Source organism: Gastrolobium bilobum, unplaced genomic scaffold, assembly GCF_033153095.1.
Source record: "Gastrolobium bilobum isolate Gb01-03AN ecotype WA unplaced genomic scaffold, APGP_CSIRO_Gbil_v1 utg4431, whole genome shotgun sequence".
NCBI classification, from domain to species: Eukaryota; Viridiplantae; Streptophyta; class Magnoliopsida; order Fabales; family Fabaceae; genus Gastrolobium; species Gastrolobium bilobum.
The window spans coordinates 764,571-792,111 of NW_026899844.1; the positions used below are offsets into that span (position 1 = coordinate 764,571).

Sequence of the window (27,541 nt, forward strand, 5' to 3'; positions counted from 1 at the left end):
CAAAAAATAAAAATAATAAAAAAATATGATAAGACACTTTGTTCAATAATTTGGTTTTGTCTTATCTTAACATAACCAAATTATTTTTCCTACAACATAACTCTTATTTATCCCATATATATAATAGTAATTAATAAATAATAGACTAGAAAAATGAGCAAAATATATTAGTAAAATTTTGCAAATTGGCAACTATCACCATCTCTTTATCATGAAAGCCGCCACGTCCTGTATTAGGAATTCAAAGGGACGAAAATCACAGTAAGAAACAATCAAATAAAGAAGGTTTATACTTAATATAAGACAAGTTAATGTAAATTTAGCGAGAAAGATATGCCCACTTCGAAGAAAAGAGAAAACCAAAAAAATGCTCATCCCATTGGTGGCTAAACAAGTGGAACCTTGCTTCTTATCTTTGAACATTTTGCATCACGTGTTGGTTGGTTCTCTTTTCTTTTTACTTGGCAAACGCATAGGGTAATCTCTGTCTTCTTTTGTCTATAAATACACTCGACTTCATTAACAGTTCACGTCACAAACATTTCATTGTTTTTTCTTTGTTGTTACTCTTGACAAATTAAGGGCCAAGGTTCTCTGCTTCTCATCAAAGAAGGAATTGAAGAGATGTTTCAGAACATAGGGAATACCCTCGCTGGGGATAGCATAAGAGGGAGAGTGGTCTTGATGAAGAAAAATGTGTTGGACATCAATGACTTGGGTGCCTCCCTTCTGGATCGCCTTCATGAGTTTGTGGGCCAAAGGGTTTCTCTGCAACTCATAAGTGCTGTTCAAGTTGACCCTGGTTTGTATTTCCTCAGATCTTTTTCTTTCCTACATTTTTCTCATACAACTCTCTCTCTCTCTCTCCCTCTGTGTGTGTGTGTGTGTGTGTCATGGTTGCTTAGTGTTCCCTGTTTTTTTTTTTTTTTTTTTGATAACAAGTGTTCCCTGTTTTAATATACTTGTCTTGTTCATGAGAATAATCTATATATATATCCAACGGGATAGCCTTTAACTTGGTTGTTCATTCTCTACTTTGATTTTCATCAAAAGTTGAAGGGAATCTAATTCTGAATTTTCCAAGGCATGATTAGGTACGTGTGTGGTTGGAGACTTGAGTTATCTTTGAAGATAGATAGGTATCTAGATTCGTATTCTATTTATATTAGAATATTTTAAATGGTACCAAATATATTGTGCAAGAATGACACTTGGGAGGTGGTATTTGAAGACGATGGAAGAATGAAAAAAAAAAGGATAATAAATTGCTAACAAAAATATCCTCATTCTAAGAGTTATTCGCATTCAAAAATTATAAAAGGTTGTTTTGGTTATTGAAATTTATTTTTCTAATAATATTTTATCTTCAACTAAATATATATTTATAAAATTTTACCCAATTTTTCTGATAATATTTAGGTCTGTCAAATAATTTTTTTTAAAATTTTTCTATTAAATTTTTTTTCTTATCATATTTCTAATAATTATAATTTTATGGTAAAATAAAATTTCTTCAATACGAAACATCCTCGAGTCAATCTTTAGCAACGACTAGTAGCCATGACTATTTGAAGATTTGTTGCCATCGTTAGGTAGCTTATAATCAGCGACCCAGAATAGTTTTTTGAGTTTTCCTTTTTATTTTATTTTTGGGAAGGAACGTTTCCTTTTCGTTCTTCATGACTTCAAGATTCAAGGTCAATCACATTTAAAAAATTAAAAATAAATTATAGCCATCCACCAGTCAACTGTTTATTTATAGTTTTCAGTTACACGTTCAATAAAAAAATATTATTTATATAAGAGAAGGTTATATTTATAATTTTTTCTTTTATATTTTTTTATAATTACTCTTGTTATTATTGGATTAAAATTGAATTAACGATCATAAAATAATATATTGTAAAGAAAAAATTATAAGTATAACTTCCTATTTATATAACAATTATGTATTTGAAAAAAAAAGCATGATGTTTAAAAATAGGAAATATAAAATATTCTTACATTAATTTAATAAAGCAATTTTTTTTTTTTTTTATAACAATTTACTAAACTGATTACATCAATAATTATCATTCATAATTAACAAATAACTATAAAGATTAATGATATAATTTCTAAGTTATGTAACTTTTTATTATAAAATTAAAGTTATTATACCTTAGATTATGTCAATTCCTCTAATGTCAACGAGATGTGTTCACCTTTATGTAATTTTGGGTTTTTTTTTTTTGAAACAAAACTTTTGAGTTAGGGGGAAGTAAAAACCACAAGGGCCTACTTACCAAAAAAAGAAAACCACAAGGGCCGAAGCTATGGCAAGGCTTGGGCATGGGGTCCAAACTGTTGGGCCATGTCCACTTCATCTTGAACATTTATTCCTTTTGCCCATGAAGGGATAGAAAAGTGAGGTGCTGCACTGAAAAAGAAAAAAAAAAGAAAAAACTTACCACATAGTGATAGCTCAGTTGGCGTATGGGAGTTAAACAGGTGGAGGTGAGAGCATGTGTTCAAATCTCTCCAGTACCACCTTTGGGAGGGGTTTAAATCTTTAATCCTGGACCCACCCCGAATCGGATTAGTTGCGAAACAATGAACCGATTGGAATATTTCCAAAAAAAGAAAAGAAAAAGAAAAAAGTTTTAATATAGAAAGCGAATTGGCAAAATTATTGGGGCCCAGCTGTACCACCACGGTGAAATCTTGATAATTTTAATAGGAATAAGATATTGTAACAATGAATTAATGTTATTATCAATGTTATTATTAATCAATTTCATCGTTAGATCGATTATGTTGATCTAAGAGTTATATTTTTTTTCCATCTTTGTATGGTTATGATTCATCATATTTAATGTTTTCACATTAAATATGAAAAATCATAATTATACAAAGATAAAAATAAATATTAAATATTAAATATAGGAAATCATAATCATACAAAGATGAAAAATATAACCGTTGAATGAAAATAATCGATCTAATAATAAAATTGATTGATAATAACATTGTTAGTAACATTAATTGGTCGTTAGAATATGCTTCTCCATTTTAATAAACTATCCTTAAAACCATTGAACAACTATTTGCTTCGCAACTCACTCTAATGTCATCGTTTTATATGTGATTTATTTATTTTTTTGGGATAATTTAAATTTTTACGCCTAAGGAGATTAATCGTAAATTGTCTGTTGTTAAATTCAGTACTTAACCAAGAAAACTAACTATCTTTGTATGAAGTTTTATTTACTACAGAACCTGAATGTTATTATGATCACAAATTTTTGAAGGGAATGGCATGAAAGGAAAACTTGGGAAGCCTGCACATCTGGAAGACTGGATTACCAAAATCACACCCTTGACAGCTGGCGAATCGGCATTTGCGGTTACCTTTGATTGGGATGAGGATATAGGAACACCAGGAGCATTTTTAATAAGAAATAATCATCACAGTGAATTCTACCTAAGAAGCTTGACACTTGAAAATGTTCCAGGCCAAGGTGACATACACTTTATCTGCAACTCTTGGGTATACCCTGCACGTAAATATGAAAAGGATCGCATTTTCTTCAGCAACAAGGTAAACTACAAACATAACTAGCTATCAATATTATGCAAGCAATTTAACTGAGGTTAACTATCTTTTTAGCTGTATGTATATTACTAGTTACATATTTAATTACTGCTAACTAATGTATTGCAGACATACCTTCCAAGTGAAACACCAGGGCCACTTCTTAAGTACAGAGAAGAAGAACTAGAGAATTTAAGAGGAAATGGAAGAGGGGACTTGCAAGAGTGGGACAGGGTCTATGATTATGCATACTATAATGATTTGGGCAATCCGGATAAGGGTCCAGAATATGATCGTCCAGTACTAGGAGGGTCCAGTGAATATCCCTACCCTAGGAGGGGAAGGACTGGTAGACCACCCGCAAAGTCAGGTTAGTTTTGTATATTGGTTATTTGGTTGCTTTGCTATCCATCCAAGCCTATTTTCATTAAAAATGTCAGAGATATATAAAAATTCATTAAGGTAGCCTCATCCACCCGCTTAAGCTTTTGAGTTGAATTGATTTGGTTCTTTATATAGTATTAGAGTATGGGTGTCACGACTTCGACCCTCTCCTGCCTCTATTTTCTCTTGTAAAATCTCCTAGCACAGGTAGCTGAACTTGTGCATTCTCCACCCTTTAAGTCAAGTAAGCTAGGGGGCATGCTAGAGATATATAAACAACCATTAATGCAGTCTGATCCACCAGCTTAAGCTTTTGGGTTGAATTTGTTCTCTAAAAAAAAATTGGAAAATAAATTTCAGTCCTTTATGTTGTAGTTTTAAATTTCTGATGGGGTGTTGTTTTTTTATTTTGTTGTTATCTTACCAGATCCTAATTCTGAGAGTAGATTGAATCTTGCAATGAGCTTAGACATCTATGTTCCAAGGGATGAAAGATTTGGTCACTTGAAAATGGCAGACTTTCTTGCTGATGCACTGAAATCCGTAGTTCAAGTTCTCAAACCCGAGCTGGAATCTCTATTCAACAGTACCCCCAATGAGTTTGATAGCTTTGAAGATGTACTTAAACTCTATGAAGGTGGGATAAAGGTTCCCGAGGGTGTAGTTAAGAATATTACGGATAACATCCATGCAGAGATGCTCAAGGAAATTCTCCGAACTGATGGTCAGAGTTTTCTCAAATTTCCCGTGCCTCAAGTGATTAAAGGTATTTTGTATAATTCTTGTACAACTTGCATGGACATGGCCACATGGGTAACTCAACATGTTATCTTACATCAAAGAACCTAGAAAAAATAATATTTTTTGGCATTCTTAATGATTTGGAGCAGAGGATAAGTCTGCATGGAGAACTGACGAAGAATTTGCTAGAGAGATGCTGGCTGGTGTAAACCCTGTCGTAATTCGCTGCCTCCAAGTAAGCCTAATTGATTTTAACCTTAATTAATGAGAATCAATAGAATACAACTAAAGAATATAGTATCTTTGTTACAAGGGTAAACGATTTTTCCGGTCGGGTCAACGGAGATAAGTTATCTCCGGTGAGTCCAAAACGATGTCGTTTTAGGGCGGAAATCAAAGTATTTTTGTAATTCTAATATATTGTAGAGTTATATTAGTCTTTATCGTTATAATTTTTTAATCTTATAACTCAAAAGGACGTCGTTTTGAACGAAATAACTTATCTCCGGTGATCCTATAGAAATACTTTTCCCTTGTTATAATTATCTTTTTTAACTTGATTGACTATATTTTTACAATCATCCTAAATAAATTGCAGGAATTCCCACCAGCAACCAAGCTAGATTCTAAAGCCTATGGTGATCAAACCAGTACAATAAGGAAAGAACACATTGAGAGCAACCTGAATGGGCTCACCGTAGATGAGGCAATTTTCAAGTTTGATATGATATTGTGTTTTAACAATAAAATTTTATGTGAACTCTACGACAACTTCGTAGTAAATTCAATTGATTTTTTATCTGATCTTCTGATTCACTCTATTAATTTGATTTTTTATCCGAATAGGCAATTAGACAAAAGAAGCTGTTCATATTAGATCACCATGATTGGCTGATACCATACTTGAGGAGGGTAAACTCCACTTCTACAAAGACTTACGCCAGCAGGACCATTCTTTTCTTGAAAAATGATGGGACCTTAAAGCCATTGGCCATTGAGTTGAGTTTGCCACATTCTGAAGGAGATAAATATGGTGTCATTAGTAAAGTTTACACGCCTTCTGACAAAGATGTTGAAAATTCCATCTGGCAGTTAGCTAAAGCTTATGTAACAGTAATCGACTCGGGCTATCATGAGCTTATCACACACTGGTATATATATGACTCTAAAGAAATCAAACACAAACTTAGTTAATCTATTAATGAAATTAATTTTGTAATCTTTCCCATATGTCACAGGTTGCGTACTCATGCAGTGACTGAGCCATTTGTTATAGCTGCAAACAGGCAACTCAGCGTGCTTCACCCTATTTATAAGCTATTGCATCCTCACTTTCGTGACACCATGAATATAAACGCACTTGCACGACAAATCCTCATCAATGCAGGTGGCTTTCTAGAGATAACAGTTTTTCCATCTAAGTATTCCATGGAGATGTCATCCGTGATTTATAAGGATTGGGTTTTCCCTGAACAAGCACTACCTGCAGATCTTCTCAAGAGGTAGTAAAGTAAACCACACATATTGCACATTATGACCATTGCTAAATATTAATTAATGGTTTGTTCTTAATATGGTTGAAATCATGATAACATATAGTTTTAATTTGGTAAATGAGCTGATACATAGTTTGCTTCTTTCAGAGGAATGGCTGTTAAAGATTCAGCATCACCGCATGGCCTTAAACTATTGATTGAAGATTACCCTTTTGCGGTCGACGGGCTAGAGATTTGGTTTGCTATCAAAACATGGGTTGAAGATTATTGCTCCTTTTACTACAAGACGGATGAGACAGTGAAGAATGATGCAGAACTACAGTGTTGGTGGAAGGAATTAAGGGAAGAGGGCCATGGTGACAAGAAAGATGAGCCTTGGTGGCCAAAGATGCAAACTCGTGAAGAGTTGGTTGAAGTTTGCACTATCGTTATATGGACTGCTTCAGCTCTGCATGCAGCAACAAACTTTGGACAATACGCTTATGCAGGTTATCTACCAAACCGTCCAACTATAAGCAGAAGATTCATGCCTGAGAAAGGAACTCCAGAATATGATGAACTTGTGGCAAATCCTGATAAGGCTTTTCTTAAAACAATCACGGCACAGCTTCAGACTCTTCTTGGCATTTCACTTATAGAAATATTGTCTACTCATTCTTCTGATGAGGTCTACCTTGGACAGAGAGACACTTCTAACTGGACATCTGATTCGGAGCCATTGGAAGCCTTTCATAAATTCGGAAAGAAATTGACAGAAATTCAGGACAGAATCACAACAATGAACAATGATGACAAACTCAAAAACCGAGTTGGACCAGTTAACATGCCATACACCTTACTTTATCCTACCAGCCAAAGTGGACTAACTGGCATGGGTATTCCTAACAGTGTCTCAATTTGAAAAGGCCACTCCCCTACAGGGTCTCCTTTTTACTATCCTTTGAATTCCCATTTTATTTGATTTCTTTCTTTCTGTCACTGTTCTGCTTAAGGTTATAATATAAAATGTAATGATGTATGCATGGGGCTGTTCCCACTTTATTTTTTAGTTGATCATGGATTCATAATTCATTGGGCTGTTTGTACGTATGACAGAATATAATATAAGGATTTAATGTTGTAGATAAGTTATCTACCTTCATTCTAAAAATGATGTCGTTTTCAATTGAAAGATTAAAAAATTATAATAAAAAAGACTATTATAATCCTGAAATAAATTATAATTACAAAAATATTTTGATTTCCATCCTAAAGCAATGTTGTTTTGGGCTCATTGTAGATTACTTAACTATATTTATCACAGAAAAAACGAACACGTAATATAATAAGGAGAATGTTATATTTACAAACTTTTTGTTTACAAACTACACTAAATCTGATTGGTCTGTATAAAGATATATATTTTGACAAGATCAGTTTACACTTGTGCTATAATTACGTTTCTATTTTGTTTTCTTGAAAGTTCTGTTATGATCAAATGCCAAAATAAAGAGCCTATTTGATAGATATATTAGAAGGAGGTACAACATATCATGTAAGTTTTATTTTATATTTAATATATTTATAAATAAAGCAAAATAAAACATAGAATGGTAAAGCATGTTTGTTTGTTTTTTTCTTCAAAAACTAAAATATAAAATAAAACATGTTTGGTTATTTATTATTTATTTCATTATTTTGAAATGTATTTCCCATGTTTTTATTTTTAAAATAAAATAATAAGAATATGTTTTTGTTATTTTTGTATTCATTATTCTCTATTATCATTTCAAATATCAAAACAAAATTATCAAACATGTATTTTGATATTTTTATTCTGTAAAATAATTTTAAAACTCAATTCTATAAAATAATTATAAAAACAAAAGAGCAAAACATAATCATACATAGTTACATACCCATAATATCACTTTCAAATTGACGAAATTAGCGAGAACTAAATAAAAACCTATAATCTAAGTGTAAGTTTGGGCTGAACGGTGGACCAGTCAATTATATTTGGGCCCAAATCGAGCCTGCCCAATTACTTTCACTGGGAGCATTAAAGAAAAAGAAAAACAAAGCGTGAGGGAGAAGCCTTGAACTTCTTCAAGCTAACTAGCGCCAAAATAAATAAACCAAAATTTTCCTTCGTGTTCAATTTCCTTTGCTAGTCATTTGGGGAATGCTTTTTTCGTTATTCGAATTTAACAAAACCGGGAAAAAATGTCAGATTCACAGTCCAATCCAGAGGTTTTCAGTGTTCGGATTGTCTCCATCGACTATTACATGGCACCGCCAATCCCAGGCGCGGATATCTGTTACAGCAGCTTCCATGGTACGAGACCGAACTTAAGTGATTTCACTTTCAATGTTGAATTGAACTGCTGAAGAACAAACGACAACGATTTAGGGTTCATTCCGCGTTCAAAATTTTCAGTGTCTCTATCTGATTGTGCACGAATTCTCTGGTTTTGATGAAGTTGTTGTGTTTCATTGTTTCGTTTTTATGGTAAGGTGGAAAAGTGAACGAGGTTCCTGTGATAAGAGTCTATGGTTCTACCCCTGCTGGCCAGAAGACTTGCTTGCACGTACATCGAGTAAGATCACACATGAATTCTTTTTGTCTTTTAAACCATTTTTTGGTTAAGAAACCGGATGCGTAGTTAGCTATGCTTCATATTTACTTCCCTTTTATTTACCACTGTGTGCAAGTACTAGCAATTTTGCTACCATAAATGCTACATCAGAGCTTTACCTTTTTGTATTATGTAATGTTGTTTCTGTTTCTCTATCTTTCGTATTATACTATGGTTAAACTTAAATTGTTTATCCGCATTATTATTTGCAGGCTTTACCTTATATGTACGTTCCGTGTTCAGATATACCACTTCAACCAGACCAAGAAGGTAATAGTAACTGATATTTACTGGTCCCCGTCTTGTCTGTATCAAGTGTTTGTTTGTATCTTATATTTGAATTTGCTTAATTTCATTCGTCTAATGATTCTTGTAAATGAGTTACTTGTTTGCTAATTTCTTTTCTTTTCTCTTTTTAACTTTCTAGGCCAATTTTAATCATCTGGATTATGTTTGTGATTTATCTAATTTTCTTCAGTATTTATGATTAACATAAATCTGACATTTTTTATTCAGTGACTTAATGCTTAGAATACATTTTTCTTGATGTTTCATAGGTGATGCATACACCTATAGGGTAGCTGCTTCTCTTGAGAAAGCCTTGAAGGTATCCTCGTACAAGTTAGAATGTGTTTTGTACTCTCTATTTTATGCTTCTTCTTTTGTCTGTTTATAGATGGAGTTTCTTATATTAAAGATGTAGCATTAACAAATTTCATTTCAACTTCTACAGCTTAAAGGCGGTGCTGGTTCAATGAGACAACATGTACATGGCTGCAGCTTTGTACGAGCAAAGAAATTTTATGGCTATCATTCTTCTGAGGAGTTATTTGTAAAGATATATCTGTATCCATATATTTTATATAATTTATTTATTTAATTTTTTTTGCTTTTGCAATATGTTTCAACATTCACAGTTGCACGGCATTCGTATCCCACTTGTATGTACAAGCTGTGATGATAGAATGTTTAAATCATGGGAAACCTTACCCAAAAAGGGGTAAGCCTTGACTGGTGCTTAAGATATTATCCACAAGATGTCTCCCGTGCAACTAATCTTCTCTTGGTACAATTTCTTGACTTTACTTATACTTAGCTGCTGCTTGTACCTCAGTTTTCACCTTGTTCAGAGTACTACTATTTTTGTTGATAAGTGGAAAGTCGTCAGTGAAATTACTCAAATTATTACATCTTAGTTCGATGTTACAGAGAATAAGCTTTCATCATGACATTTCCTTTACAGGCTGGTGCTGTTCTTGATAAAAGTTTGCAGCCACATGAATCACATATTCCCTTTATTCTTCAATTTCTGGTATGTACTTTCATATGATTTCTTATAACTGAAACTTATTGTAGTGTAAGTGTAACTAAAGATGATAAAAATCGTTTTCTGATGAATCATGGAATTAGTCATTGCTCCTTTTACATGGCATTATACGCACCATTAATTTTATGTACCTGGCTGCATTCACCTGCTGAATTCAAGCAATCTAATTTTATGCTTTCTATTTGTTATTATTTATGAAGGGGAATCTTGACATAAACATTTGGTGTTGTCACCACGGGAGTCGGAGATCAGAGGTTCGATTCATGTAATCAGCCTCTTGCAAATGCAAGGTAAGGCTGCCTACTATAGACCCATACAATGGGCCTGACCCTTCCGTGGACCCTGCGCATAGTGGGAGCTTCTTGGCTCCGGGCTGCCCTTTTTTTAATTCCGCATAATTTATATGGATTGGAATTGGAGTAGTTTGGGTGTGTTTGGAATATCCAGCTCCTGTCTTGTTCTTGGATGTTGTAATATGTTATTTGTGAATTGTGATGCATTTAAACAACTGTTGTCTTATGAATTGCTCATTTTATTTTTTACCTGTTGATGATAGACTTTCTGTTAATGGTTCCTGTTAAGTGACATTTTATCTGGTGATGTTCAAATGATATTGTGCCATTTCCAATGGCTTCTCAAGTTATATGAACTGAATGTGTTTTTCCATCAATGTTCTCTCATTTGATTGCTTGATACTAGAGAAGGGACTTTTTTGTTGATTACTTAGCTCTCTCTGTTGTAGATGCCCAAACACAAAATCCTTCAGCACATTTTTTTTGCTTAGTTTTGTCTCATGTTTGTAGATATATAAGTTTTTATTTTTTAATATGCTAGGTTGATTACAACTTGTATGGCATGGGTCATTTACACCTATCAAAGATGAAGTTCCGCCATCCCATACCGGACTCTTCTCGTGAGAAATTAAATATTGATAGCCAGCACAGAAAGGTGAGCTGACTTGCATGTTTTCAGCTTTCAAAGTCCCCCTAATTTCTTTTACTTGTTTAACCACCAAATTGTTATCTGGTTTGATGATATATGTCCCTTATTTATATTTGATATCATAATCTTTTCATTAGACAGGTTCAGGTGCTAATGCATGTTTAGAGTCAAAGTTGTGGATATCTTCCATGATCGCATCTGATTGGATGTGGTCACCCCCTGGCGAATTCGGTGCTTCGCAAAATGATAAGGCTTATTGTCCTAAACGTCAAAGCATCTGTGAGCTTGAAGGAGACACTTCTGTAGATGGTTTGTCTGGTTTCATGGTCATACAAAACTCAATAACACAAATGCGCATGCACACATATATACTTGAATGCATAACAGTGTCTTCTTCTACTGCTATCTTTCCTGATTATAAAGATATATCTTATTTGGCAGAGATTCTTAATCAGCAGTTTAAAATGTATTCATCTCTCTCACAAACATGCTTAGATGTCAACATGGTTCAGTCACTTGTACCGATATGGGAGGTAACCTATTTATCCGTCTTTATATATGTCTATTTTACATGTTATGTTCTCTGGGTTCTATCTAAATTAAATGCCTTATATTGTTTCAGGAACAGCGGAAACGAACTGGGATTCATGAGGCTACTATGCCTTCTAATTCTGGACAACCGCTTCCGGAAGATGTTATGAAACTTCTCTCTGTTTGTCTTGACTTCAAGAAAAAACTTATTGAATTGTGCAGTGAAGCTGAAACCTCTCTATTTTTTACTCCTTCTGAGAAGGAATTGAGGTTTGTGCGTGGCCATTGTTACATGATGGAAAATTTAGTAAATCTTACATGTGGAACATGATAACTCTTGAATTGCTGCAGGGAAACAGACATAATAGGCTCGGCATCACCCCCAGCTTCATTATGTAAAAATGCCGAATTGCATGAGGAAGGGACTGACACAAGTCTAAAATCGTTGACTATTGATGAAATGCAAACATCTGAAATGATTGGAACAATGGACGTAAAGGCAATAACTTTTTCCATGATTTTTCTTCTATGAATAACGGGATTTTTTCATGATAACTCCTACCTTTTTTTTTGACAAGATAACCTTCTTTGGGGGTTGGGGGTTGGGGTTTTATTGTGTAGTGTTTTTTTGAAGACTCTATGGATGTGTGTGTCTTCTCCTTGTTATGTAATCTGCTATGCATGTTGTTACCTACAAAATAACAAAAGTACTCTTCCTCCCAAGTCCCACCCCCTTCTCAAAATAGCCATATCTTGCCATGATCAGTTGCTCTTTGTAAAGAACCAATTCAACCCAAAACCTTAAGGCGTTGGGTGATGGTTTTTTTAATGGTTTATATTATTCTCTAACACACCTTTTCATGCAAGAGCCTTTTGAGCTTGAAGCGTGGATATTGCATAGGCCCAAATTTTTTTATTGGTGTACCTTATGCTTATTTAATTCCACAAGTGGAGGGGGGGGGGGGGGGCGATGAGGATTAAATTCGTGACCTTATGGTCACTGAAGCTCTGATACCATGTAAAGAACCAATTCAATCCAAAATCTTAAGGTGTTGGGTGATGGTCTTTTTAATGGTTTATATTATTCTCTAACACTCTGCATGTAGTCAGAATCCCATGAAAGATCTATTCTGAAAGATTGTTCAATGTGAAATTTTCATTCTCTCTTTAGCATCACCGACCTTCATTAATAATTTTTATTGCTGATTGTCTAGATCATAATCACTAAAATTGTGTAAATTTTAACTAGAGCCGGCTTTTCTATTGGTGCACATTCACATGCATTAATATATCTGAACGTGAGATTAATGATTTCATGCATTGCTTACCCTCCTAAATGAAAGTTGATGATTTTATTTTTATTTTATTTTTTATGCTGGAAATAAAAGATTCATGATTTCCATATTCTTTGTCTTATTTTCACTGGTATTTATGTATACTTTATCTGAATAATTTAAAATTTCATAAGAACCTTTTAAAGGAAAAAGAAAATAATCTCACTTATTAATTTATTTCTCGTTTTTCTTAAAAATAATTCAGGAACAATAATCACAGGACCAACTGGAGCCATAGGGATTTTAAATTTATCACGGCACTATCCGACCTTTGATTTTCTTTTACAATTTGGTCTATTGAAATTTTCTCATGCATTTCTGTATTTCCTGCTTTGTAGGCTGCAGATAAGGAAGCACAAAATCTTCTTAAGTGGCTTGCAACTTCTCAAGCTGCAGAGGATATAGACTCTGATGATGAACTTGTTTGTGAAACAATCTTGAGTCCCTTGTTACCTGCAGCAACAATTGATAAGGTGCTGGAGAAAGCTAATATGGCTTATGAGAGTGAGTCCCAGAAGGAGTGTCAGGATATTCTAGATTCAATTGATGATATGCTTGAGTTGGAGTTACCAAAGGAAAAGCCTTCTTGTTCCTTTGATCACAATTGTCCTATTGAGGCTTCATCAAACAGTATGATACCCCAATTTGATGGTTCTAATGATGATGAATTCTCAAGTCCGTGTACTAGTTTGGCTGGAACCTCTTCTGCAGCAGAGATAGATAGTGAATTCAAAATGGCTTCTGAGTACCATGTACTGCACAGTACTGACACAAGTACAGTTGGTAAAGATAAAAGGACTAAAAAATGGGGGTCTTTGCCTTTGTCCATGACAGATAAGTTTAATAATGATGGAGAACATGTTACTCTACATGCGGCTCATCCTTTAGAAAATGAAACTGGAGATTCAGCTCACTTAGATTACTTCACCAGAAATGAGGTTAGAAATAGTGCTTGTATTATAAGAAATGTGGGCAAAGGTGCTTCAGATTCAAAAGAAGTACATAGATTGGTTAACTGCTCTTTGCGGGACCTGATGAGGCGAAAGCGATCCTATCGAGTTGATCAAGCTGAATGCGAGTCTGGGACAACTAAAAAGCTTCTTTTAGACAGGCATGGAGGACTAAATACATGCCTTTCGCAAAAACAAGTGGATTTGAAAACAATTCAAACCAATGAAGAAGAAACAGAACTCCAGAAGAATTGTGATCTTAAAGTGGGCAATCATGATAATTTAGTGTGTGGCAAACTGCCCCTTCTAGCTGGCAGTGATAGTTTTTTACAGGCTTGTATGCCAAAAGATGAATGTTTTGGTCTACATGAAATGGAGGGTCTGGAAGCAAGTACAGTGTTGAGGAACTCCACAAATGGAGTTTCTTCTTTAATGCATGGAGGACCAGGGCTCCATAAGCCTGAAAATTTAGATTTTACTGATTCCATATACCACTCTGTAGCTAGCAGTGGTAAAAACCTTAAGGTTGGTACAGCTGATGCAAAACCTATAGTTCCTGATGTCTATACTCCAAATCCCTTTTTAGGTGCTCAGTTGAGAACTGATGCTGATCATAAAGGCAGAGCTTCCGATAGGTGTCAGCAAACTGATTCTGCTGCTTCAAGTAGTGCACAGAGCTCATCCATTGATGATAAAGGGTCTGACAAACATAATTGTTTGGATCAAAATTCTTGTGGAAGCATATCTTTCGAGCAACATGATCCGATGAAGCTTTATGAGAATGCTGTGGGCGAAAGTGCTGCAAGTGACAAGCTAGTATTGCTAAGTGAAAAAGTTGATATTCAAAAACTTGGTGAAAATTTGTTGCACAGTATTGGCTCAGAACCCATTGTTGATGACCTGAAGGGTAATCACATGAAATTAACTGAAACAACCACAGGCAAGAAAACCGCATTGGCTAATAAGAGTCTTGAGAGTAATTCTCCCATGCCAACAGTCTCTAATACCCATTTAGGTTTGGATGAGGACAGCTGTGATGAAATGTCAGGTTGTAACTTCACCTCCCTTTACCCATTTTCCCTGGATTTTAACCTTACTTGCATTTGTCTCTATTTTTGTTATATACTCTGAATGGGTTTTGTGCCTATTTTTCTCCGGATTCTTTTTGGTGAGTGTGTTATTCATTCAGTCTCATGCCTATTGTTAGACAATAGAGCCTCTCTTGTGCTAGGTTATGTATTAATATTAGCTGTCAGTCAGCCGATATTAATATTTTTTAGGGGGGCACAAAACCTGCTATTCTATAGAATGGCCAGTAATCAGCACTTAAGAAGGAAACTGAGATGGTGCTTATATAGTTATATCTTGTTCCAGGTGTCCAGAGGTCCAAACATTTAAGAAAAATCTATAGCTGATATCCTTTCATTTATTGACATCTCTGATCTCACTGTTTCATTCTTTAGATTGAATGTTGATTTATTTGAAATTACTGTGTAGTTGATGGTTTGATTTAACTCTTTGAAGAAACTTTGATAGAAACATGCTCTTTTCACTGGCGGGTGGTTGCTTAAGGCATCGTTTTTGCTGGGAGATAAATGGGTCTGGAATAGGGGCTATGTGGAAGCAGCCACATTGGCAGTGGAAATAGGATAATGAATGTTAATATCTGGTAGAAACTTTTGAGGCTAGCAAAACTTTACAAACTGCTATCATTTTATTCGTGGTCTCCCTCCTCTTGGTGCTGGAGAATTGCGTTTTTAAATGTTCATCTTTATCATATACACATGTTTAAATGAACTATCGTTCCAATGAATTTTGGTGACTTAATTGAACCAGGATGTAAGGCATTTTATGAAATTTATACACTCTATGTTAGTGTGAAATGTAGCTGACCCCCCTTGTGGGATAAGGCATGATTGTTGTTACTGTTGATTTTAGTTTGTTATGTCTTCTTCCTTGTTCTCTGGCCTGATCTTATTGGGTGTTTGATGAAACTTCTCACCAGCTTGTGTTTATTTCTTGAAGGGAATGCTCTGGATGTTTTTCGTCCCATTTCTGCCAGGGATTCCCAGAGAGAGATGGAAACTTGGAACAAGCATATTACAATTAAAACCCTTAGATCTCATGGGACAAAGGGTGTTGCCACTCTCTATCAAAATGATGGCTCTCACCTATACATATTAACACCTAATATTTTGCCACCTTCTGTGGGTACTGTTCATAGATGGCTATTTTGTGATGAAAGAGGTATATACTAAAACATATGTGCATTTCTTACCTAATCAGTTATTTGCTTTGATCCATAATATCTGTTCTTGGAAATTCACTATAGAAAAAAAAAAGAAAAAAAGCCTTCTTGTCTGAAGGGTATAGGATTTTTTTATATTTGGAAAATGAATTTGAGATTTCGAATTGCAATATAAGTGTGACTCATTGGCAAATCTTTGAGAAAAATATTGGTTTTTCTTTTGCCTGTTGATTATTATTAGCAGAAAGAGACAAACCCAAAGGAGAAGAATGGAGTCCGTGTCTTGTTCAGACAATGTTTTGAATTTTATTAAGTAAAGAGAGCTTGTTTTACAAGCTTTTACAGCGGTTCAAAATGAAATGACACACAAAGCTTAAGATACAGAACTAAAACAATAAGGCTAAAGGAAGCAAGCATCCCTATGTATCTAACAATTGTGACAAGGTAATGCCCTAATCTGGCCTTACTAATCTTCTCTCAGCTGGGCATACTCCTGATCAAATGCCTCAAGAAACTGATGCAGAGGACAAGGATGTACCTAAATGCCCTTCTGGACCTCCTCTTAGGCCTAAGTTGTATCAGGATGCTGGTACAGAAGAGAAGCCTCCATGCACTAGCGAAGGACAAAAAGAAAGAGTAAAAGCATGCCTAGATGGTTCACAAGATATTTCTCAGATATCAGGGCCTGATGAGAAATCAAATTTTACCCCTCTAAGTCAAATTGGATTTCGAGACCCTGCTAGTGTTGGCCGTGGACAGCAATTGACATTACTTAGTATAGAGGTACTGGAGATAGTATTCTCCTTAATTTTTCGTGCCTGCAAATTTGTGTATATGTCTTCTACAGCTATTTGATGTCTCTCAAATTTGCATGTCGGATTCTGATTTGAAGACCTTATTTTATTTTAGGTATATGGTTCTTTAAATCTACTTTTCCAGTTTTCCTAGATTTCTGCAAGAATTAGACTCTTAATATTTGGTGACAATCACACACACACACAAAAGAATCAAATCATCATTCCCCATTGCTGATCATACTCAAAAGTGATGATTTTGATAAATCAATAACCAACCATATTTTTTATTTCTTTTTGTTTGATGATTTCTTTTAATATTTATTGCATGCTTTATGAAGATCTTGCTTCTGTTATCAAACCAGCTTGCTATAGTTATAGTTCTCCACTTTCAAATTCTTATCCATCATTTTTGAATGATATTGAATTAAAAACCCAAGGGTGGTAGTTGTTGTTACCTGTTAAGACTAATACTTGTAAAATGTGATTAGAATCTTTTTTATAGCAGGAACTAGGGATTCCATTTGGCATTTTTTGGTTGTTATTGTGAAGTACATTTTTTATTTTTTTTAACTTGTATTATCTTTGAATTATATTTTAAAATTTTAATTTTGTTTCTTTTGTTAGTTTTCTTTTTGTAAATGAACATCTCTGTAGTTTTGTTACTCTCATAGGTCTGACTTGACTGCAACACTGATAGGTTCTTGCAGAATCTAGAGGAGACCTTTTACCTCATCCTCAGTTTGATGGGATCAACATTGTAGCTCTTGGTTTTCAGAATGATAGTGATTCTATTGTTGAAGTTCTTGTTCTTTTGCATAGTAAATTTATACCTTGTCAGAGGTATGATAATGTTACTTTGTGTTTACTCATTCTCTTTCTTGATTTGCTTTCTATTGGTGACAAATTTTATGCACCAGTATACACTAAATTTCATACAAGCTAATCATGTGTTTACAAAATTGCTATTCATGTTGATTCTTCATGGGTTTTGCAGAAGTTTTGATGGTCTATCAGGATGCAAAGTATTGGTCTTCACTGATGAAAAGCACTTGTTAAAAGAATTTATAAAGATTGTGTCTTCATCTGACCCAGATATTTTGATGGGTTGGGATATTCAAGGGAGTTCTCTTGGTTTTCTAGCTGAAAGGGCATCACATCTTGGTTTAGGTTTACTTAATAGTTTGTCTCGCACTCCATCTGAGTCTTGGATTGCTTCTGAAGATGCCAAAACTTCTGAAAAAGGTATCTTGGAACTGGACATCCCTGATACCCCTAGTCTAGATTGTTGCATGAAAGAAAGTTCAATAATTGAGGATGAATGGGGACGAACACATGCCAGTGGAGTTCATGTAGGTGGAAGAATTGTCCTTAACGTATGGCGATTGATCCGTGGAGAAGTTAAGCTAAATTTATATTCTGTTGAAGCTGTAGCTGAAGCTGTGTTGAGGCAGAAAATTCCTTTAGTTCACCACAAGGTGCTGACAAAATGGTTTTCCAGTGGTCCTGGACGAGCAAGATATCAGTGTATCAAATATGTTATAGAGAGAGCAAAGCTAAACCTTGAGATACTAAACCAACTTGATATGGTACAGTAGCATTATAAGTTTATTTTCAAAATGAAGATTTTCTTAATGAGTATTTAATGCACACAGATTGGGTGCATGTTTTGGTTATATTTCTACCAGAGTCTATTTTTTAGGCTTGTTGGGGTGCTTGAAAATCTCAAAACATGTGTGCAATTTATTTACACATACCTCTGAAGTTTCTCAGAAGTCATTTTTAGCTTCTTTCTTTAGAGCTAATGGATGATGCAGTAATAGATTATTGTGTTTTTGTGAATATATGGTTTGTTGGATTCCTTATTTAGTGTTTTCTTTTTTTTTAAAAACAAAAAAACCCACTCCCCATGAAATCCCAACTTGCAAAGGTAGGTATAAGGGAAAATCCTCATACTCAACCTTACTTTTGCACATTTTGCAAAGAAATTGTTTCCTATATTCGAACCTAACCTTTCGGTCACAAAGGAGTGGCTCGCCCTCTTTTTAGATTGGTTAATTAGCTTTCTTATATCATAATATTTTGGGGTCCAAAAATAAGGAACATTGACATTTTCTTTTTCTTGTTCACTGATTTGTAGGCTTTCCTTATTTCCTGTTTATTTTTCTTTTGCAGGTGAATCGAACATCGGAACTTGCTCGTGTCTTTGGCATAGACTTTTTTTCTGTTCTGTCTCGAGGCTCACAATATCGTGTTGAATCCATGTTTTTGAGGTTGGCCCATACACAAAACTATCTTGCTATCTCACCTGGAAATCAACAGGTTCCTGCAAAATTCTCTTATCCTCTCTTTTGATCTGTGGATAACTAATTATAATGTTAAATGTTCTTGATACTATCATAAACCAAGCATAATAAGATTATATACCTTAGTATTATTCTGGAGGTCTTTTCTTTAATCTGGAAAATGTTGAGTTGTGCTTGTAGTTGTCCATTAGTCCACCAGCCCTCCTAGCATGATTTCATTTGTGATTAGCACTTCTGCAGTTTTTACTGTATCCTGTTATTTGATATTGTATATCATTTTATTGATTGATTTTCTTTTAGATGATGCTCTAATAACTAATAAACCTTATTTGATAAGCTGGTTGTCTCTGACACAAGGAAGTACATCTCAAAACTAAGAAAATGATAAAAAAAACAAAGGAATTTGACCCAGAAACGCAATAGAAGTTGTAGACTTTGTGCCAAAAGATCCAAGTTTTAATTAGAAATTGGAATAAAGTTGCTCCCCAAGCTTTCCTCTGCTGCCACAGCAAGTCTTCAATAAATGCTCTCACAAGCTCCTCCACGTTATTTCTGTACTATTTCCTCCTTCTTTATTTCTGCATCACTTAACTGGGCAAGCATCTTTAAATTTATAGTACTAGGGTCAAAGCATACCATGTCTACTACTAATATCAAATACAATAAGCTAACCATGTTTAAGGGATCTCTCATTTTCTCAACTTATTTTTCTAATTTTCTTCTAGGTGTGTTATTTTAATTCATAGTAGTTAATTGCGCCGCAATAGCGCCGCGAGCCTCGCCGTATGGGCGTTGCGGTGCCTCGCCGCAAGAAACCGCGCTGCACCGGAACGCAATAGTGGCCATTGCGATCGCATTTGCGGCCATATTGCTGTCATAAGGCAAAATGTCAATTTTGTCCTAAATTTAAATGTGTAACAGAAAAAATTTAAGGGTTTTTTAGTCTATCCGTGTCTCTCTCTGTCACTTCTACTATCTCTGCCTTTAAAAAATGTTTCTTTTTGTCATTATTTCTGTCATATATCTATTCTGCTATTTCCGCAACCGCAACCCGTTATAACGCTATAGCGTTTTTCGGAGTTGGCCGCGACATGCCGCAATCCGCATATGATAACTATGTTTTAATTACGACTGACTGATGAGATAGAATATTGAATGTGATAAATGGATAATTTCAATATTAAAATGGTTCTTGGGCATTGGCTTTGTGTTCAGTGCCCTCACCAGGGACCATATGACTAGCCAAGTCATTCTGCATGATGAGTTTATATCTCTATCAACATTCAGCTTCTTCTTTTTTGTAATTCACCCATTCAAACAGGTTTATATTATTAATCAAATTATCAAGTTTTCCCTAGGTCAAGCTATCTGCATTTTTCTTTTGGCGATTAAAACTGACTTTTATTATCCCTTACTCATAATTGCTGCAGTGTTTTGTTATGCTGGGGCTTCTTTTATGGTCTATTTAATGTTTGTTTTCTTCACCTATATCCAAGGGCTTAACAACTTTTTTTTTATTTAATTTCTTTTAGGTTGCTTCTCAACCTGCCATGGAGTGCCTGCCCTTAGTAATGGAACCGGAGTCAGGATTTTATTCAGATCCTGTTGTTGTACTTGACTTCCAGTCTTTATATCCATCCATGATAATTGCATACAACCTTTGTTTTTGTACATGTCTTGGAAAAGTTGTCGCAGCGAAGGCTAACACGCTTGGTGTTAGTTCGTTTTCACCAGAGCAACGTGTTCTGCAGGATTTAAAAGATCAAATCTTGCTCACCCCAAATGGTGTTATGTTTGTACCTTCCAAGGTGATTTAGTCAATCATTTTTTTTTTCTATTGAGTAGTCATGACTTATGAGTCCTGACCCACTTCTTAACTCCTTTATATTTTTGAGTCCTGGACTTGATATTAATGGACCTGAACGAATGCCATAGATTTGCCAGAACTGTAAATTGTTGTAATTTGCGGGGCTAGTTTCTCATTAGCTTATCATTGTGATTCAGTCTTTCTTTTTTTTCTATTGAGTAGTCTTTTGAGTCTTTAGCCACTATCTTCCATCTCCTTTTGTTTTGTTAAAAATATAATATAAAATATAAAACCATTCATCTACTATTATTACCTAAGAACTTAATATTTTGGGTTGAAATGGTAATTGACATGATATTAGAGCACAATGGGCTCTTGTGTGAAAGGGCGTGTTACCACGTCAACATCAACAACAACAACAACACTTTTATTATCCCAAACTAATTGGGGTCGGCGGTAGATGAACACAAATGAAAGATACGAAGAGATCGTGTGATAGGATTCCAAGTATAATAAAATAGAGATATAACTGGAAAAACAACTGGTATTAATCTTCTGAATCCAAACACAGATTCAGACGAGAAATTACACTAGCAAATATCAGAGTCTAAATGAAAATACAAGTAAGACAACTTAATAAGATAAAAGGACCCTCAAATTACTACTACCCAGAGCATTCGAGAGGCTCTGGTTCTCTCCCAGAATTCCAGCCTAAGTCCCAAATTCTTCAAGTGGTCCCAAAACAGAATTATTCTCTGCTATATGTAACCGTGGGTGTAAACATGAGTGGTGCTGATTGTGTAATGCGACGCCAAACATTCCTTCTAACCAACTGCTGACTCGACATTAGTATTAGGAGCTTGTGATCCTCTACGCCTCCTCCTTGAATACACCTTCCTAAATCTGCTGCTTAATGCCACGTCTCTATCATCGTGTTAGAGAATTATAATATAAAATATAAAACCATTAATGTGCCTTCATCTAATACCTTAAACTTTTGGGGGAGTTGATTGTATGACATGGTATCAAAATCTTTGTAACCAAGTGGTCCTGAGTTCGATCATTGCCGCTGCCTATTCTTCTAAATAATCTTCTAATAAATATTGTGAGATTTCCTTGCCCAGGTATGTAGGTTTGTATATTGTCCACCCTTCAAGCCAAACAGACTCTTGTGTGAGGAGCATGTTAGAAATATAATATAAAATATAAAATCGTTCATCTAGTTTTACCTAATAGCTTAAGCTTTTGGATTGAAATGTTTCTTGACACCTTTGTATTTCATTGTATATATAAAGGAGCCTTGAATTTAGTATTAATGGATTGGAATGAATAACATAGATTTGCACAGCTATAAATTGCTGAAAATTATTGCTGATAACTGTCCCAAAGACTCATACGTGCAGCATTCTGTTTCATCAAGATTAGTACAAGTAGTTCTTTTTCCTTAGCTTGGCAAACTGTTATGTCAACCTTTTCCTTAACTCAATTAGCTTTTATATATATATATATATATATATATATATATATATATATATATATCTTTTATTTGTATCTTTTAGGCATAGTAGATGTTTCATGTATTAGTGCAAGTGACCTTAGTGGAGAGGATGAAGTAACTTCTATCTATACTGCACTGTCATACAGGTTCGAAGAGGTGTAATGCCCCGCTTATTGGAAGAAATCTTATCAACTAGAATAATGGTAAAACAATCAATGAAAAAGTTGGCTCCTTCAGAGCAAGTTCTTCAGCGGGTATGGATGTGAATTGGAATTGAATATCTTCTATTTGCCCAGTATGATTGTCCAACACTATTAGTATAATAGTAAGGAACTAAATACCTATGATTATAAATGTTAACAATCTATGTTCTTCTAAAAGTATCATTTTTTCTATTTTATAAATATTATTGCAGTATTGGCCAGATTTTACCAAAAAATAAAACAAAAATAAAATTATGATTCTTTTCAGTTTGGAGGATTTTCTGAAAAATTCCAGAACTTTTCAAAAAGATAGAAGAGATTGAGAAATTTTATGAAAATTTTCCAACTGAATGTATGCTAAATATTTTTACCTACATATGTCACTGCATTTCATGGATTTAGTTTCATGTGCTGTGTGTGACGTAGGTATGATTGTTTTATATGCATAATGTAAATATAAATTACGAAGTATTACAATTTTCTTTTCAGATACTTAATGCAAGGCAGCTTGCTTTGAAGCTCATATCAAATGTAACATATGGTTACACTGCTGCTGGATTTAGTGGCCGCATGCCTTGTGCAGAACTTGCGGACAGTATTGTTCAATGTGGCCGTAGTACACTGGAAAAGGCTATATCATTTGTAAATCTACATGAAAAGTGGAATGCTAAAGTTATTTATGGAGATACTGATAGGTAACACTACAATATCTTTAAGACCTCTTGAGATTTGCCTAACGTACACGCACCTCTATTTTTTAGAAAGTACACTGACCTTTGTTCACCTGTACCGAAGATTGCATACAGGGGTTATATGTGTCTGGAAAAAGTTTGACCGGTTCGGGGGTGTGTGTTTGTCTGATAAAAATTCAAAATGAGGGAGGTGAGTGTACTTCAAGGCAAACCCTAGGGGAGGTCCGTGTAAGTATAATAATATATACCCTTCTGCTTATGTGGCTTGTGTGCTGTAGAGGCAAAAGTTTCCAATATCTTTTCCACTCTGATATTCTGCTTGGCAAATTTCAGACTGCCACAGCTGGAATTGTCGTATTAAAGACATCAGTTAGGTAATACAATTAGTTTGAGGAATTGGAGAGGTTGGGTTGGAAGAGGGGAACTGGGGTTTTGGGATTTGGAAACATTCAGATCTGAAATTATATTATGACTGCTGAAGTGAAAGGCCCAATTATATTAGGACAATCCTTTTTAATAAAATTAGGAAACACAATAGAGGTTATGATAAAGACTTTCTGACAGAAATTCTTCAATAACATTCTTAATTCATATAATATCCCATTAGTATTAGGTTTCTAATTCTAACATATAGAGCTTGCTTAGCCTCTCTATGCTCATGGGTTTTTAAGGGTGATTCTAGGTCAGACTTGTAAAGGAACTGGGTTGCTCTTACGACTTCATACATTTTGTGTTTTCTTTTCTCCTTCTATTTGCTGTTGTTTTGTTTGTGTCTTTTGAACTCATTCCTTTCCATTTCTTAATGAAATCTTCCTTTATTAATTATTATTATTATTATTGCTACTACTTAAAACTAGCTAAAATAACTAATAAAATTCCCAAAGAGGTTCACCATAAAAATTACATAATAAAAACCCATTTTGCCCTATATTGTCATCACATGTAAAAGAGATGATTGATAGTGATTGAAGAATGGCAAAATCAAACTTTTTCATTGGTCATTTCTTCAAAACATGTTCTTGTTCCTCCTTTTGTGTTAATTATTTTCCAACAAAGTGTGTACATACAGCTAGCTGGGATTATGTGACAATTGAATGATAGCCCTTTGGTGTCTAATTTTGACCGCCATATCATCTCCTGCATGATTGTTATTATTTTTTCAAGTAATGATTAGTAAAGTGGCAGAGCTGAAAGGAAAAAACAGATTAGTAAAGTGACTGTATTTTCTGCAGTATGTTTGTCCTCCTGAAAGGACGCACCATCAAAGAGTCCTTCCAAATTGGGAGTGAGATTGTTTCTGCTATCACTGCTATGAATCCTAGTCCTGTCACCCTGAAGATGGAGAAAGTTTATCACCCCTGTTTCCTCCTAACTAAGAAGCGATATGTTGGCTACAGTTATGAAAGGCCTGACCAAAGTGAACCAGTTTTTGATGCTAAAGGTATTGAGACAGTACGCAGGGACACATGTGGTGCAGTTGCAAAGATAATGGAGCAGTCTTTGAGACTCTTTTTTGAGCATCAGGATTTATTGGAGGTATAAATGCTTGCAGATTGCATCATTCTGGTACACATCACAGTGAATGTGACAATTGTTTAAAAATGATTATGATATCTCTGGTATAGGTTAATGCATGTTTGATTAGGTGGAAAATGATAAGCTAAAATATTGAGGGGGTTAAAATGGTCTTTTATAGAAAGGTTTTGATGTTCACTCATCATTGCTTGAAGGAGGGTGGAAAATCACTTTCAGCTCACTGACATACTAGAGGAGATTAGCAGTGTCCAAAATTTGTGAGGGGGAGTTTGAATGAGTTGCATTCCATTTTAAATAGTTCCACATTTTTTTTGTCGTACATAGTGTGAGTCTGGTGAATAATTTCATGGTCATGTATTCCCTGCTATACATTTTCTGCATAATTAAGTACTTGGATGTTGTATTCATGCAGCCTGATATTATTATTGTTATTATTATTTTTGCAAAAGAAAATCATAATAGAAATTATCTTAGTGAAAAGTCTATCTTTTGAGTCCTCCACTCTGATTTATGCTCTGTTAATATCCCTCCTTGTTCAAGCAACTTCTTTTTAATGTAAAATGATAAAAAGAATATCAGCTATTTATTATGGATACTTCATCTGTAAAATTACAATATTAGTTTAACCTGAATTCGTACTTATCACTTTTTATTTGCTGCCTGCAGGTGAAGACTTATTTGCAACGTCAGTGGAAGAGGATTCTTTCGGGCAGATTCTCCCTTAAAGATTTTATTTTTGCAAAGGAGGTTCGCTTGGGTACCTACAGCACAAGGATCTCATCACTTCCTCCTGCTGCAATTGTGGCCACTAAGGCAATGAGGGTAGATCCTAGGGCAGAACCACGTTATGCTGAGAGAATACCTTATGTTGTAATCCATGGAGAACCTGGAGCCCGCCTAGTTGATATGGTTGTGGATCCTTTGGAAGTTTTGGCTATTGATTCCCCATTTAGAACAAATGATTTATATTATATTAATAAACAAATAATACCGGCTTTACAGAGGGTATATGGGCTTGTTGGTGCTGATCTGAACCAGTGGTTTTCAGAGATGCCCCGTCCCATTAGGGAAGCTTCTGCTAAGCGTACTTTCACTCCAAATATCCATCGAACCAGAATTGATTATTACTATCTCTCAAAACATTGTGTACTGTGTGGTGGGTTGGTCCAGGCATCGGCCCATTTATGTAATCAGTGTTCTGAAAATGAAGTAGCTGCTGCAACAGCAGTAATTAGTAAGACTTCGAAGTTGGAGCAAGAGATGCAACATCTTGTTGCTGTAAGTATATTATGTTTTTCATCAATTGCGTTAAGGTTTCTTTAGAGATTGTGTAGGTCTAATACTCCTCATTCTCATTCAATTTATTTTTCTTGTAATGGGCTTGTGTAGGTTATTTAATGCATGGAGGAAATCTACTTGAAAATGATAGGTTGTTGTGTCATTGTTGTTAGTATGTTGTTTTGGTTTGCATTAGATTATCTGTTTTGTAACTTCTGCTGTCTCAGGTCAGTTTGATGAAAGTTTCTGTCATATCAAAAGATCTGTCTTTCTTGTTCCTCTCCGTTGACCCCTTAGATTTATGCTTCGTGATGTTTTCTTCCTTTCTTTTTTTCCTGGTGATAATTGTGTACTTTTTTTTCAATCCTGTTGTAGATATGTCACCATTGTGGAGGCGGGGATAGGCTTCTTGAGGGTGGCGTAAAGTGCACGTCCATTTCATGCTCGGTGTTCTTTGAGAGGCGGAAAGTTCAGAAAGAACTACTAGCTGCCACCCATGTTGCTGCAGGTAAAGGCTTCTATCCAAGATGCATGATGGAATGGTTCTGAAAGCCTGTTTTCCTTGCTAGTATAACTAGCATATGGTTAGATTTTATTTTGGCTGGGCCTTGCTGTTTATGGCACTACCTTGTATATATTTTCTGCACAAAATGGTAAAGATATCTTTATCTCACGTTAAGCTAAAAGAATTCTGTATATATTGTTCTGTTGTGAATTGTGATTAATTAAGTGTAAAGCTGAGTTAATCAACGTGGATGTGTTTTCTTTTTTGCGCATTGAGCAACTCTGCAGTGGTTTTGACAATTTTCTTTCATCAATGTATAGGTTGTGTATATTTCGTGATTTTATGCTATTCGTGCATGGCGGTAGATTATACAATTCTTGATCGTGACAAAAAAACATTCGACCTTCGTGAGAATATCAGATGTATTGGCAAGGGATATCCGATTTACATATAAACTCAAGGGATGTCAATTTACGGATAAAAATCTTCCTTATGGCTTTTGAGTGCACGAAACCTAAATTTGCTTAGAAAATAGAAGATCCACCAGAGTATTGTTATGATATGTTATGCATCGATATGTGATATGACATGACAAAAGTTAATTCTAAAAAATATTACATTTTGACACATTAGAATATATTTTGATATTAAATAATATTTTTAATATATATAATATAGTTTATATTTATATATATAACAGTCTATAATAAGTAATATAGCCAATTAAATATTCAAATTTCATGATATAAATATAAAGTAAAATTAATTTTGCATGTC

The 27,541-nt window shown here is 34.7% G+C and overlaps 2 protein-coding genes across 2 annotated transcripts; both read left to right on the forward strand.

Moving 5' to 3' along the window:
* The first annotated feature begins 336 nt into the window (after positions 1–336).
* Positions 337–7,309, forward strand: LOC133293880 (probable linoleate 9S-lipoxygenase 5). The gene is made up of 9 exons (XM_061492505.1): positions 337–802; positions 3,291–3,580; positions 3,704–3,944; positions 4,386–4,724; positions 4,849–4,934; positions 5,298–5,405; positions 5,546–5,850; positions 5,938–6,201; positions 6,343–7,309. The coding sequence occupies exons 1-9, from the start codon at positions 625–627 to the stop codon at positions 7,094–7,096; spliced, it is 2,565 nt and encodes an 854-aa protein (XP_061348489.1). The 5' UTR covers positions 337–624; the 3' UTR covers positions 7,097–7,309.
* A 1,047-nt stretch (positions 7,310–8,356) lies between these two features.
* Positions 8,357–26,855, forward strand: LOC133293902 (DNA polymerase zeta catalytic subunit). Its single transcript, XM_061492524.1, has 24 exons — positions 8,357–8,512; positions 8,692–8,774; positions 9,026–9,083; positions 9,371–9,420; positions 9,547–9,659; positions 9,837–9,879; positions 10,057–10,125; positions 10,975–11,088; positions 11,220–11,391; positions 11,524–11,615; positions 11,705–11,883; positions 11,965–12,112; positions 13,286–14,945; positions 15,923–16,144; positions 16,627–16,928; positions 17,640–17,782; positions 17,937–18,528; positions 19,115–19,261; positions 20,778–21,053; positions 22,697–22,804; positions 23,243–23,448; positions 24,678–24,981; positions 25,648–26,259; positions 26,635–26,855. Exons 1-24 carry the CDS (start codon positions 8,401–8,403, stop codon positions 26,806–26,808), a joined length of 5,979 nt encoding a protein of 1,992 aa, XP_061348508.1. The 5' UTR covers positions 8,357–8,400; the 3' UTR covers positions 26,809–26,855.
* The last annotated feature ends 686 nt before the right edge of the window (positions 26,856–27,541 follow it).

Bases quoted from the DNA above. Each gene is read 5' to 3' on its own strand.
- LOC133293902 (XM_061492524.1), top strand. From the start codon at position 8,401: ATGTCAGATTCACAGTCCAATCCAGAGGTTTTCAGTGTTCGGATTGTC. The intron at 16,145-16,626 runs GTATATACTAAA...ATCTTCTCTCAG, and splicing joins GCTATTTTGTGATGAAAGAG to CTGGGCATACTCCTGATCAA. The intron at 17,783-17,936 runs GTATGATAATGT...TGGGTTTTGCAG, and splicing joins AAATTTATACCTTGTCAGAG to AAGTTTTGATGGTCTATCAG.
- LOC133293880 (XM_061492505.1), top strand. From the start codon at position 625: ATGTTTCAGAACATAGGGAATACCCTCGCTGGGGATAGCATAAGAGGG. The intron at 4,935-5,297 runs GTAAGCCTAATT...AATAAATTGCAG, and splicing joins TCGTAATTCGCTGCCTCCAA to GAATTCCCACCAGCAACCAA. The intron at 5,851-5,937 runs GTATATATATGA...CATATGTCACAG, and splicing joins CATGAGCTTATCACACACTG to GTTGCGTACTCATGCAGTGA.